Source organism: Echinops telfairi, unplaced genomic scaffold (assembly GCF_000313985.2).
Source record: "Echinops telfairi isolate 266 unplaced genomic scaffold, ASM31398v2 ScPeMD7_60;HRSCAF=208, whole genome shotgun sequence".
Taxonomy (NCBI): Eukaryota; Metazoa; Chordata; class Mammalia; order Afrosoricida; family Tenrecidae; genus Echinops; species Echinops telfairi.
Window position 1 is genome coordinate 20,890,676 of NW_022103958.1, and position 13,869 is coordinate 20,904,544.

At 40.4% G+C, this 13,869-nt stretch overlaps 1 protein-coding gene across 1 annotated transcript in view; it reads left to right on the top strand.

Annotated features, from left to right (window-relative positions):
- DCDC1 (doublecortin domain containing 1) overlaps positions 1 to 13,869 on the top strand; it is a 497,394-nt gene that overhangs the window by 248,887 nt on the left and 234,638 nt on the right. The window contains exons 14-15 of the mRNA XM_045291000.1: positions 6,921 to 7,055; positions 9,865 to 9,983. Coding sequence (XP_045146935.1) covers positions 6,921 to 7,055; positions 9,865 to 9,983 — 254 coding nt within the window. The remainder of the gene's footprint in view (positions 1 to 6,920; positions 7,056 to 9,864; positions 9,984 to 13,869) is intronic.

A 13,869-nucleotide genomic window follows, 5' to 3' on the forward strand; every position in this document is an offset into this window, starting at 1 on the left:
CTCAAGGCCTGGTGGGCCAGGATGTGCTCCACTCTCTCCTCCTCCCCCTTCATCTGCTTCGTGTGCTCTGATCAGATATGTCCCTCACCCGGAGCTGTAGATTCAATGCCGTCCTTCGAAATAAATTCTTCTGAGGGGAGGGGCAGGCATCCACTTAGTATTTGGTACTGGGGCCAGCCCCCCAGACCTCTCCACTGGTTCCCTCTTCCACGCCGGCATGTTGCGTTCACATCTTGGAGCACTGGTTGAAGTCTAGTTAGTCCCTCTTTCCCTGTGGAGATATAAACAATACCCTCCCCTGCATCCAGCCTATCTTATTTAGACAGACCTGTGGAGATAAAAACGTGCACCAAAACAAGACAGAGTAAAACCAAGCAGTAATATACAAACAAAAACAAACCAATGACAAAACAAAACACAAGAAAGAAAAGCTTGTAGTTAGTTCAAGGATTATTTGTTGGCCTTTAGGAGTGTTTTCCAGTCCAGTCTGTTGGGGCACCAAGCCCTGGCCCCAAAGTCCACCTTCAGCATTCCCTGGGGACCTCGCCGCTCTCCGTTCCCTTGCTGTTCTGTTGCATCCCCTTTGTGTTTTGCCTCGGTGTGGTGGGATCAGATCGGGCGCAATTCCCACACTGTGTCTCCGGTGTGGTCCCAACATGATCTTTTAAAAATGTCTTCATACTGCTCATTCAAGATTATGTCAAAACTTCTGAAAATCTTGGTTGCATCTAAATATAAATATTATAATTATAGAAATTGTTTCAAATAAATATTTCTTGTCAGTTTTAAAGAAATTTAGAGTTAAGTTGAATGATATACTAATAACTAGTTACTAATAATAAATTATAAAAGGCAAGAGGAATTGTCTTTTATCTTTTATATTCATCTGCGATTACAATTTATTAGTTAGCCCTGGGCCTCATTCTAAGGCATTCCTTTTTATATTTTTGCTGTAACATTATTTAGAGCTTAAAAAAATTGTATGGCTAACTAAATATTATCTATTAAATCAAGTTCCCAAACTTTTCCTGGTCTGCATCAAACTTCATGATTCTCCTCTGTTCTATCTTCACTTTTGACTTCTCAGCTTTCTCCTTCCTGGTCCTGTCTGTTCCCTATCCTATAGTCAGTTCTAATACATTCTGTCCCATAAGAGGTTTTCACATTAGGATACCTATGCCAGGTCTCATGTTGTTCTTTGCCTAGATGGCTCTCAACCTTCCTAATGCTGCAACCCTTTAATACAGTTTCTTATGTTGTGGTGACCCCAACCATAATATTATTTTTGATGCTACTTCATCACTGTCATTTTGCTGCTGTTATGAATCGGGTGACCCCTGTGAAAGGGTCATTTGACCCCCAAAGGGGTTGCGACCCACAGGTTGAGAACCTCTGGCCTAGACCAGGAGCCCATCAGTACTACCACTATCATTGCCGTGCTTGCGTTTTTCATCTCTCTCCCTAAGTTAGCCTTCCTCAACGTCTCCTTCCAGGAAGTCATCTCAGATTCTGCAGAGAGAACTCATCTCTCACCATTTTATGTCCTCAGGATTGCTGTCATCCTTTGACAGTTGTTCTCGGAGGTTTTTTTTCATGTAAGCATTTGTTTTCTCCACTTTATTGAGAATTATTTGGGAGCAGACATTGTGTCTTTTTGGTGCTAGCACAAAGGCTTTAATGTAGTGCAAGTGCATAATACCACCCCCACCCCCCCAGCTCCAAAATTAGTAATGAGCTCTCTTTTAAGGCTCACTACTTTCCATTGAGGAGCCCTGGTGATGTAGCAGTTACTAATTGGGTTTGATCCACAAGATCAACAGTTTGAAAACACCAGCCGCTCCCTAGGAGAAAGACAAGGTTTTCTATTCCCCTAAAGAATTACAGTCTTGGAAATTCACAGGGGGCAATTCTACCCCGTCTTATTGGGTCGCTATAAGTCGACATTGACTTGACGACAGTGATGTGGTGGGTTTTGTGCTTATTTTCCAATATATTTTGTGTGTATGCGTGTGTGTTTTAGCCAAGTCAACGTGTTCATTAGCTGTTTTCTGACTGTGCTCAAAGTGTTCGATTATTTTGCCCAGGTTATTTCTCCGCCTGGAATTCATCCTTCTCTTTGTTTATCACAGTGGCATTGTGTTTGGCAGGAAGTTTGCTTTCAATACATTCTTGTCCTGCCCGTCACTGTAACCCTGTCTGATTTTTGTCATGTTTATGAAATCTTTTTTTTACCTCAACCCCATCTCCAAAGCAAATAGGATTTGTCTGACCTTGTATTCTTGTTGGGCCAGTACAGCGATATTGAACTTGATGCTATTCATCATGCAACTTTTTTTTCCCATGGCTGAAATGCAACATGAGCCCCAGGTTTGAGCACTTCTCAGCTTACCTTGGGGCAGGTGGGGGGGCGGGGGGGGTGTGTGATAGACTCGACGAGAATGGTTGAAGTTAGATCATGAAGAGTCTGAGAGATTCAGGATGCTTTTCCATAGAAAATAAAGAGCTTTTGGATATATTTGAGCAGAGGAAAGATCAGAATTGATCCTTGTGTTAGGAAGTGAACCCGGGAGGTCCTTGCCTTATCCTTTTTGCTTCATTAAAAATTCCTCAAGAAAAAAAAATCCTCAAGAGCAGAAGTTATCCTGCACTTTCTTATTTCTGTTGCAGTCTCTAGATGCTCAGAGTTACCTCTCAGTTAAATTGTATTCATTAGGTAATTAGTTCAGTCATCAGAGGTCAGCTCAAACCTGAAAATTGTAAAAATGATAGCACAAAAATATGGGTGAAAGGAATTGAAAGGAAGCTTCTCTCTTTGATTTCATGCCAAAGTAGAGTGCTACAAGAGAAACCCATTTTCCACAGTAGAAAATTAGAGGATAACAACCCAATCATCAAATAATTATTAACTGGTTCTAATGATGTAGTGAAAATGAAAAAAATACTCATCTTAAATAAATATTTGTATGCAATTGTGATTTGTGAAGAAAAGTCTGGTTTGAATCACATGTCATCCACCAACCTAGTAATGCCAGAAAGTCAGGACGTGATAAACTGATTACCAGCATGAAGCTTTCAGAGAAACATGGCTCTCCCTCAGCTTTGAAACCATTAAAATCCTCTCTGCAAAATGTCTCCAATTATATACTGAGCAGTGATCAGTGCACAGGGAATAGTAATTTCATAACCCGAAAAGGACCACTTTTAAAGACAGGCTCAGGCAGAGGTGACATGTTACTGAGGAAGCTTGCTGCCCATTGTGGTAAAGAACACACTAAGAGGATTACAGCAGGGCGGGGTGGGGAGTGGGGCTCTAGGGAGGGAAGGCAGAAGCCGATATTCTTGATGCATGCGTTTTAAAATTGGCTTGGGATAGAGATATCAGTGCCCAGCCCCTGACTGTTCTTTTAAATCTCTTATTGACAAGTAAAACCTTTCCTACAGAGAAAAATTTGGAACATATAATCCCCATTAGTATTGTGGAAGATGGCTATAACCCTGGCAATTATAACCTGTTGCTCTTTTATCCATTAAAAAAAAAGCATTTAGAGACTACTACAAATTGACACTTTGGTGAATCCATCTTTCAACAACTCTATTGCTGTTTAAATTGGCAAGCTTTGTATTTGAATTGCGCTTGAGGACATAAAATTGTTGGTTTCCGAAATGGAGGAATTTAGATGTCATGATAGTTAACATAAAAGAAAGGATGTTCTTAAGAAAAATAACTTGAGGAATACCTAGTTATGGGAAAATATAGCATAAACGTGCACCAGTGTTTGGCGGCTCGCATAGTCTGCCAGAATTACACAAAAATTTAATTTGATTTCAGCTGTCTAGCATGTGCTTTGCAAATATCAGCAGAATATTAGTGACAACTGTGTAAGGTGTGTGTGTGTATATCTCCAAGTTAGAATTTTAGAACCACAGCATGCCTCTTAAAGCCACTCATGAATCCACCAGTCTGGGATGCTAGAGACACCCTTTTCTGTATGCTGAAAAGGAGGCTGGGAATGGAAAACCATCTTTACTCTGCTATATCTTCGGAAAGAGAGTCATTAAGAAGAAAGCTGTTCTAGATATTACGTGCATACTGAAATGAAGATCAATTTTTAGTTTTAATTTTCAACTAAATGTTATTAGAACAGGAGACATAAAGTACAAAACCCCAACCCCATCCTTCCTCTTTAGATGAATAATTAGGAGCCATTTGAAAATTGTATCCTCAGCTCAAATGCCTTACCTTGTTTGGGTGCCTAAGTGTGTCCTCTCTGGCATCTTCCACCTCCAGATGTTTCCAGCTCCTTTTTTTACAGAGATGGATGGATTGATCAGCTATAGCTTAGGGAAAGGGAAAAATAAGAAGGAAATACCAGGGGGATGAGGAAAGAGATTTTTATAACATCTTTTGTTGTGTGGACTTTCATTTGTTTAAAATCTAATTCTTATTATTTAGCTTGCCCCTGAAATCATTATCAGAGGTAAAAAATCTTATAAGAGGCCCACATAATAAACAATTTGTTTAGAATAAAGTTGTAGTCTATGAAATTCCCCTTTTCTGAAAAAGATTGTTATCTTGTATTTTTTTTCTCAACAACTCTGTAAACAAAACAAAAAACCCTTGAATTTTTCTTTTATTTATTTTGAGTTTGTGTAAAAGAATGTTGAAGGCAGGCTATTCCACATTCATTCACAAGATAGGGAAAAATAAACAAAATATTTTAACTGTGCTATGATGCATACACATCATTTGTATAACTGTTTCTACATTAACATAGTTCATACAGACAAGCAGAGTTATAGTGGCTATTTAAGTGAAGATATACATATTCAAAAAAATTAAAATAATGCCTCTTTAAAACTTAAAAGACTTTCTAATGACATATGAAGTAGCATACACATGTATGATGAATGTTACTTTATGTCTGTGTCCACACACAAGAAATATTGTGAAGGTTACTATTGCTTATTTTTCTGAATTACAACATTAACAATTTGTATCTTCTCCATTCTCATAAATGTTTGGTCTAAGGCTTAATTATCAGGTTTCAGTACAAAGAAAAATGAAAATAAAGTCACCGCAGAGAGATTGAATGGCCATTGTCACTTTTAAGCATATCAGAGCCTCAAACTTGGCAGGATTTTTCTGCTGCTTCTATTTTCATAACACCAAATGAAGCCGAGCTAGTGGGCCTGGTGGTGTCTGCACTCGGAGAATCACTTGGGAACTGTCCAGCAAACTATCTCTTAAAGAACAGCATGGTGTTAATACTGGGTGCCAACCCAAGACCGACACAAAGGACCCTTCAGTCTTCCCCAATAAGCCAACTGTTAAAAGATTAAAACATGTTGTGGAGATAACAAGAATTTAGGGGCTGGCAGCAGGTGTTGTACAAAGAAGCAGTTGGCAGTACAGTTCTTCTGTCTGACTACTTCCAGTCAAAACAACCCCCTGCCCTGTGGCAGGGGAGGTTGGAGTGTGATGGCAACTTGGAGTTAGGGTGAGTAAGAGGGCTACTTTAAATGTTGAGTCCTGTGGAGGATGGATTAGTAGAATATAGTTTCTCTTTGTTCAGAGACTGTGGGGGAGTCCCCTCCAGAAAGCAGCCACTACTGGCTAACTGTGGATACACAATCAAACCGCTGTAAGTCAAATCTGCTTATGTTGTGGGGTTTCTGTACTTTGAAAATCTTATTCTCACATATAGGAGTTATTCTTTTCTCTTTTGAAATGACTGCATATCATCCATTGTAGAGTAATCACCAATTATATTACTTGTGCCCTTACATTATGCCCTGGTTGCATTTGTAAAGTGTTAATCTTTTAAATCATTATTTAATTTCTATATTTTAAAAAAACATTTGCTACTCAGTAAATGTCTAGTACCACCACATATAGAGATGGGACATTTTTTTTGAATTAGAAAATATATGACTATGGAAGCAGTATTATTTACTGGACTTGCAGCAAAAATTGGCATTTTCCCATAGTCTCCTATAAATTGGTACTTAAAAACTTAGCATGATTACCCCACAACAATAATTATCACTGTTAGGACACAGATCTTATTAAATATTAAAGAGCAAATTCGTATCGGTGATGCTAATTCTACAATCAGGTCTATATGAGAAAAGCTGGAAGATGCAAGATCTCTCTGACTTACACAATCTGATGATGCACCTGAGTTGGAGGGATGCAATGTCCCCCATCAGCTCCCTCCTGTCCATCCCCATAGCTACCCCTAATCTCAGCTCATAGAGTGCTCCACATTTAAGAGATTGCATTCACTCCCTACTGTTTTCTCTGCTTTTGATGTCTCCAGCCTATAGTCCATCCTGTTACCCTTCTAGAGTAACCTTACTAAAAACCGCTGTAATCCAGCCTCTCCCTACTTAAAAGCTTTCACTGGTTCCCTACTGTCCACCCAACTATGTGGCCTTACGCTTGAAACCTTCCACGGATTGGAGAAACGTACCCCGTGAGCCTACCCACAAATCCCAAGACACATTGATGACACCTTTTATCCTTCATGGATCCTGTCAGACTGTCTCCATCCTTCAAGACCTCGTTTAGATGGCACCCCTTTCACCCTGCTCTACTTTTTGCTTATCCCTGCAGAAATGATATTGCCATCATTTGCATTCCTCTGTTTATTCCCTCACATGGTGCTTAGTGTGACATTGTGTGCATGTGTGAGTATTTGTTTATGTGTGTGGATGCATGTGTGTGTGATTGTCGTAAATATATTCGGGGCAGGAAAATACATCATCCCTCACAGTCTAGGGATTGCACATCCCAGGTGGCACTCCAGACTATCTCCAGACTATTGAGTAAATAGGAATGAGAGTTAGCATCTGAAAGAAGACTGGCTCAATCAGAAACCTTTCTCAGGTAAAACTGTGTCTTTCTCCTCGTGGTACAGGTGGATCCTAACATCGTTCTGTGTGCCTCGGTTGCCATGGGAAAGTGGAGTTCCTCGAGCAGGGATATGAAAATTGGGAGTCAGATGGCACCCTCAGTCCTGGGGCCGGCAGCCAGCATGTGGCTGATCACAAAGGTACCCTTAAAGTATCTTTTGCGGGGTGGCTTCCTCTTGTTCACTTGCTCTCAGGGCTACCCCAGCACCGGGTGCCTTCACTGCACACAGGTATACACACAGAAGTGTGATAACTGATCGGCTGTTCAGAATGTTGCTTCACTGCTCTGGATATTGTCTGGCCCAGGGGACTTCTGTAGTTCCCCAAATGACCATTCAGACCTGCTGGTGAATGCAGAGCCCAGAGTGTATTTAAATCCCGTGAAGAGCTTACTGATCGTTCACAGCCTCAGCATTTTCCTGGAATTTGTCTGAATGCCATTTACTTCCACGTCTTCATCTTTGTTGCTGAGCTTCATCAGCTCAGCGTCACCAGATTAACAGCAGACAATGATTTTGCATATTGTCTTTGCAAGGACACAGTATTAAACAAAACCCCGATCATAAAATGTGAGCAGTGCCTCCCATATTCTAAGTGTGCATGAGGGGTGCAGTAGGTATTTTCACATGATGATTGCTACTGGTTCTGATTCTGATTTAAATGGGAAAAAAGGTCAACGGCGCCAACCTTTGCTCTGACTGTTGAACTCTGTTTGTAATTGCTGCCCCACGTTGATGTCTGGAAAGAGAGGTGTGGGTGCTATCTACCCTTGCCTTCTCACTGTATTTCGGGGCTTCTCACCACTGCCATGAAGGCAGTCACCCACTCAGATTTGCTGCTACATAATCCCCTGTGAGGTAAAAGAAAATAGAACAAATTGAGTAAAAACTATCATGAGAGTTTGTTCATATCATACATCAAGACACAATGAGGTTAGATGAGATGTGATTTAAATCTGTTTCCAAACTAGAGACTCTAATAATTCTTAAGCTTTATTATGGCACATATTTTTCTCTAATAGTAATTAAATCTGCTATATCATTAATCATATATCATGTGTTAGTCATTATATCCATGCCGTATACCCACTGCAGTCTCTTTTAGATTAGGAAACATTTCAAGTTTGTTTATAATCAGCCCTGGTGGCACAGTGGGTTACCAGGTGGGCTGCTCACCACAAGGTCAGCAGTTTGAAACCATCAGCCTCTCTGCAGGAGGAAAATGAGGATTTTTCTGCTATAGTAAACCCACAGTTTCTAAACCCACAGGGGCAGTTCTGCCCTGCCGTATAGGGTCACTATAAGTCAGACTTGACCCAGAGGCAGTGGCATTTTATAGCCATAGAGATTGAGGTTAATAAGGGACAGAGGGAAGATTATTGGTCAGTATGATTCAAAACTTAAGCTTTTTCACTATAGTAGAAAACATTGTTTTATTTTTATTTATTTATATCCTTTTTTGTTTAATACACTTTATTTTATTTATTTTAAGATCATTTTATTGGTGGCTCTTATAGCTCTTATAACAATCCATACATCAATTGTATCAAGCATATTTCTACATATGTTGCCATCATTATTTTCTAAACATTTACTTTCTATTTGGGCCCTTGGTATCAGCTCCTCTTTTTACCCCTTAGGAACAGAAATGAGAATAGCGATATCAGGTGGGTAGGGGGAAGGTGGGGATAGGTGAGGGGAAGAAATCACAGGGGAAGGGAGATAGCAGTCAGTGTAAGACATGAAAATAATAATAATTTATCAAGGGGTCACCGGGATGGAAGGGGGGAGGGAGGGCGAAAACATTGTTTTATATTGAACCATCTACAAGCATGATGGCACTGTTTCAGTCTTAGCCCTTCCACTGAAGGGGATGCCAGGCAAGTCACACTCCCTGGCTGAGCCTGAAGTTTCTCATCTGGAAGAACTGGGAAAAGTTGGGGCACTTGATACCAAAGGGCCTTTCTTAGAGCTCTGATTCTGTCATTCCATGGCATCTGTCTATAGAATTTCAGAAATGCTTAGGGAAAGGAGTATGGCTTTAGGGATTAGATAGATTGGGTTTGGAGTCTCATTTCAGTTTCATGTGAACTTGGGAAAGGTATTTAGCTGTACCAGGTCATCGTTTCCTTACCTGTAAACCCAACCAGCCACACTAGCCCACCGAGGGTGTTCTGAAGCTGTGAATCCTTATGGGAGCAGGTATCTCCCTTGTTCTCCAGCAGAGTGACGGGTGGTTTGAGCCACCGGCCTTGTGGTGAGCAATCCAGAGCTGACCCATCAGCACCACTAGGCCTCCTTCGTAATAAGCCTGTAAGACATGGAGCCTTCTTTCCTGGTGGTTGGCACCTGGTTAAAATAGTGCGTATGTGACTCACCAAATGAGAAAAACCTGGTAAGTGCTTTTCATACAATCTTCCTAATCAAATCCCTTAGCAGGAAAGCCTAGCGTTTAAAACAAAAGCAATTCATAAAAACACCTGAAAATGTTTAACCTGTGGTATTTAAACCCAGAGTAAAAACCTTTACCTTGATGCAAAGGTTCTGGATTTGTTTCAATCTTTTCAGCTCACTGCACTTTCCCCCCATGCATACATATTGCCAGTAAGCTCCATAGTTATAACTGTAGTAAGTGACACGCGATAGACCCCAAATCGCTGCACTGTGAAATATGCACAGGAAAAGGGAAAGGGGGACAAATGAAGATAGCAGGTCTGTTTTAGTTGCGCTGAACTGTAAAACGCCGCCCTGTTGGACAGAAGATCACGCTTCAGAGCAGGGCTCCCTGACCGCTAAGTTGTGGGTCCTTTTTCACGTTCGGCAACTGTTAATATCCGGGGTTATCCAGGCATAATGACCTCACTATTTGTGACACATTGTTGAATTTTCTGGTTCTTTTAACTTATTTAGACCTTTCTCTCCACTCCCCACCCACCCCCTTCATTGGCAGACGGGAATGATCCTGAGTCGAGCTATAACTCAAGGCTGTTTGGCTATTGGTCACCCAATCAGAGTCAAGGCTGCCGAAGGAACTTCCCGAGAAGGCTATAAACTAACCCTACAGAAAAGGTAATGCTTACAAGCCACTGTCATCTTGACCCAGGGCGGCTGTGACAGAAATGGCACCAGTGAGTGACTTTAGTAAACACATTGCCTTCTCTCACAGCCGACGAGGTGGCTGTTGTTATCTTTAGGTGCCATCAGGTCGGTTCCAGCTCATAGCCACCCTGCGCCCGGAGAAGGAACCTCCTCCTGGTCCTGAGCCATCTCCACGGTTGCTCTGTGGAGCTCGCTGTCAGAGCCGCGGTGCCAATTCTCACTGAGCATCTTTGCCCTTTTATTTATTTATTTTTAATCATTTTATTAGGGGCTCATACAACTCTTATCACAATCCATACATACATCAATTGTATAAGGCACATTTGTACATTCATTGCCCTCATCATTTTCAAAACATTTGCTCTCCACTTAAGCCCCTGGCATCAGCTCCTCGTTTTTCCCCCTCCCTGCCCCTCCCCTCTCCCTAATGAGCCCTTGATAATTTATAAATTATTATTTTGTCATATCTTACACTGTCTGACGTCTCCCTTCACCCACTTTTCTGTTGTCCATCCCCCAGGGAGGAGGTTATATGTAGATCCTTGTAATCTGTTCCCCCTTTGCTCCCTACCCTCCCTCCACCCTCCCGGGTATCGCCACTGTCAGCACTGGTCCTGAAGGGATATCTGCCCTGGATTCCCTGTGTTTCCAGTTCCTATCTGTACCAGTGTACATCCTCTGGTCTAGCCCGATTTGTAAGGTAGAATTGGGATCATGATAGTGGTGGTGGTGGCAATGGGGAAACTAGAAGAAAGTTGTATGTTTCATTGTTGCTACACTGCACCCTGACTGGCTCATCTCCTCCCCGCAACCCTTCTGAAAGGGGATATCCGGTTGCCTACAGATGGGCTTTGGGTCCCCACTCCGCACTCCCCCTCATTCACAATGATATGATTCACACTGATATGATTTTTTGTTCTTTGATGCCTGATACCTCATCCCTTCGACACCTCGTGATCACACAGGCTGGTGCGCTTCTTCCATGTAGGCTTTGTTGCTTCTCAGAGCATCTTCCCCCTTTAAAACATTTTTTTGAGGAAGTTAGAAGTCTGAATTTAAGGTGCCAAATCTAGGGGAACGCTTTCTCTCTCAGTGCTAAAAGAAGTCCTTATCTTCTTGTGACATATTTGGGCCCCCGCATTCTTTGAAGAGATCCAGATATCTCGTATCAGGCTTCCACTGGGTCTAGGAGGTTTTCAGCACAGGGACCCTGGGTCCAAAGGATGTCTTCTGTTCCCAGCTTTTTTTTCCTTGATGGTACTGAGGCCCCTCTCTGGCTCTGCTCCCTTCTCTTTCATTTTAGTTTTTGTAAGATAAAAGCTGATGTAGACCACACCCCAGGGAACTTATTATCAGATCAAGGGTGTGACCTGAGTAAGGGCAATGCCTCTCCTGTAAGTCCCTTTCAACAGTTGGCTAACTTACATCATATATAACTGCCAAACCATGTGAACCACGATCCTGTCAAATGGACACGGGGTTCTGTGGGACACAACCACACCCACAGCAGACAGTATATGCTAATTCCGAGATTTCTGAGCAATCAAATGATGATGCTTTCTAGATTAGATGTGACATTCACTAGAAGTCTACATTTGTGTATGTAGTGTCATTTTTAAATCTAAAATGAGCCAGAAAATGCTGCATTGGTAGTGTTTCTTAAGAAAATGAAATATTGGCTTCAACATATGCCTGTGCTATAGACTCTTGTTTACTCTCTAATTATAAAAACTCATTCCTTTATTTCTATTTTGATTGCTAATTTTTTTTAATTCTTCGTATTTTCCAAACTTTTTCTCTATCTTCCAAATATCAAATATTGAACTATGAAAGAAAATCCAGAGAGATAGAAAATTGTTGGCTTCAAAGAATCTTAAGTGCCCTTCCAACCTATTGTGTGTGACTTGGAAAGACAAAAATAAGAACTAAATTACTTTTCAGTTTAGCAGTGAGTAATAACGGTAAGTTATATCTAACTATCTGCTAACATTGTTTGCTGGAGGCTTACTTTGTTTTTGCTCCTTTGCCTTTGGATTGCAACCAGGGTTTTCCAAGAAGAGTCTTCAGGTCATAGAAAGCCGTGGCTCAACTATTTCGGCCTGTGTGAGCAGCAGGGTATACTAGCTTCTGCACCCAGAACTGCTTCCTAGAAGAAAGGATGTAGATGTCAGAGAAACAAACCAAGCCAAAAACACGGCAGGAAAATTTGCTGTGATAACTAAAAAGCAGGATGTCTACCCTGCGTAGGAATATGCATAGTAGTTACCAACACAGGCACAGAGTCAAGTTCCCAGGTGACTATCCTGACTATACCATTGCCTCTCATAAAAATTTGAATTAGAAATGCCACTTATAATATCATCAAGAGTATGAAATAGTTAAGGACAGGTCTAACAAAATATTTGCAAGACCTATTCCTTAAAAAGTACAAAACATTGCTCAGAAAGTGGAAGACTTAAATAAATAAAAAGATATTCCATGTTCATGGATTGGAAAACCCATTCTTAGTATGAAGTACATTTTGTCCACATTGATCTGAAATGTAACAGGTTCAATTAAAACCCAGAAGGCTGTTTTATAAATGATTTTTATTTTAGGAGTGGTCAATCTGATTTTAAAGTTGATATACAATTGCAAAGGACCTAGAGTAGGTAAAACAGCTTTGAGAATAAAACGTTGGAACACTCATTTTAGGTGAACTCAAAACTTGCTATAAATCCCCAGTAATGAGACAGTCCTCAAGGTAGACTGTTAGGATCTAGGTAATTAAAAAAAAACCCAAACATTTAGAAATATGCTAACACACATACATCAATTGCTTTCTGACCAAGCTTAAAGGAAAATGAATTGAGGGATATTCTTTATAATTGGATGCTTATGTAAAAAAGCCAAACTTTCTCATATTGTATAAAAAATTAACTCAAAATAGATCATCACCCTATATACATAAACCCCAAATATAAATATTCTAGGTAAAAACAAAAACATTGTTGTAACTTTGGGTTAGAGAAAGATTTTATAAATAAGACACCAGTAGCATGATTCATAAAATTCTATATTTATAAATTGTACTCAAATTGAGAATTTCTACTCCTAAAATGTATTTCTCACAAGCTAAAAATAAGCCACACATTTAGATAGATAATTCACCACAAAGAATATACAGATGGCTCTTGGATAGATGGTTAAGCTCATTTCTTAGGCTTATGGAAAACAAACCCACAATGAACTATATATCTGTTATAATATTTAGCAATAAAAGCCACCATCGATGGCCTGAGACTACCATATACTGTACTGCCTATTTTAAAGGCCTCCTTGCTTTATTAAGATATGTATTCATCTGGTAGGCCTGGTTCCACCACTCTCAATGAATATCATTGAAAGTTTTGCCTTATCACCAACCCCATTGTTGTGTAAATAGTGTTCAGTCACTTAAGAGTGTACTCTGTACAAGTCAGTAATTCATATATTGCAGTTTGTGGCCAGCCCATACTTGTATAATCTCTTTTTCTCAACTGTATTTTAAATTCTATACCATTGACTAAATTAATGACACTGTCAAGGAAAGGACCCGATGTCACCTAATAGCAACAGCAGCAGCGACAGAAAGTAGATGAATGGTGGCTGGAAATAGGGACGTGAGAGGGCAGCAGGCAGGGGCTACAAAGGAGCATAAGCAAGTTTTGGGGGTTATTTTAGAGGTGATAGATATGTCTAGCATCCTGAGTATTATGATGCTGTAGCAGATATGTAATATTTCAAAATTTATTAGAGTTTACATTATTAAAATATTCAGTTTATTGGATGCCAATTTTATTCCAATAAATCTGTCATGTAAAATCTTAAAAAGGCA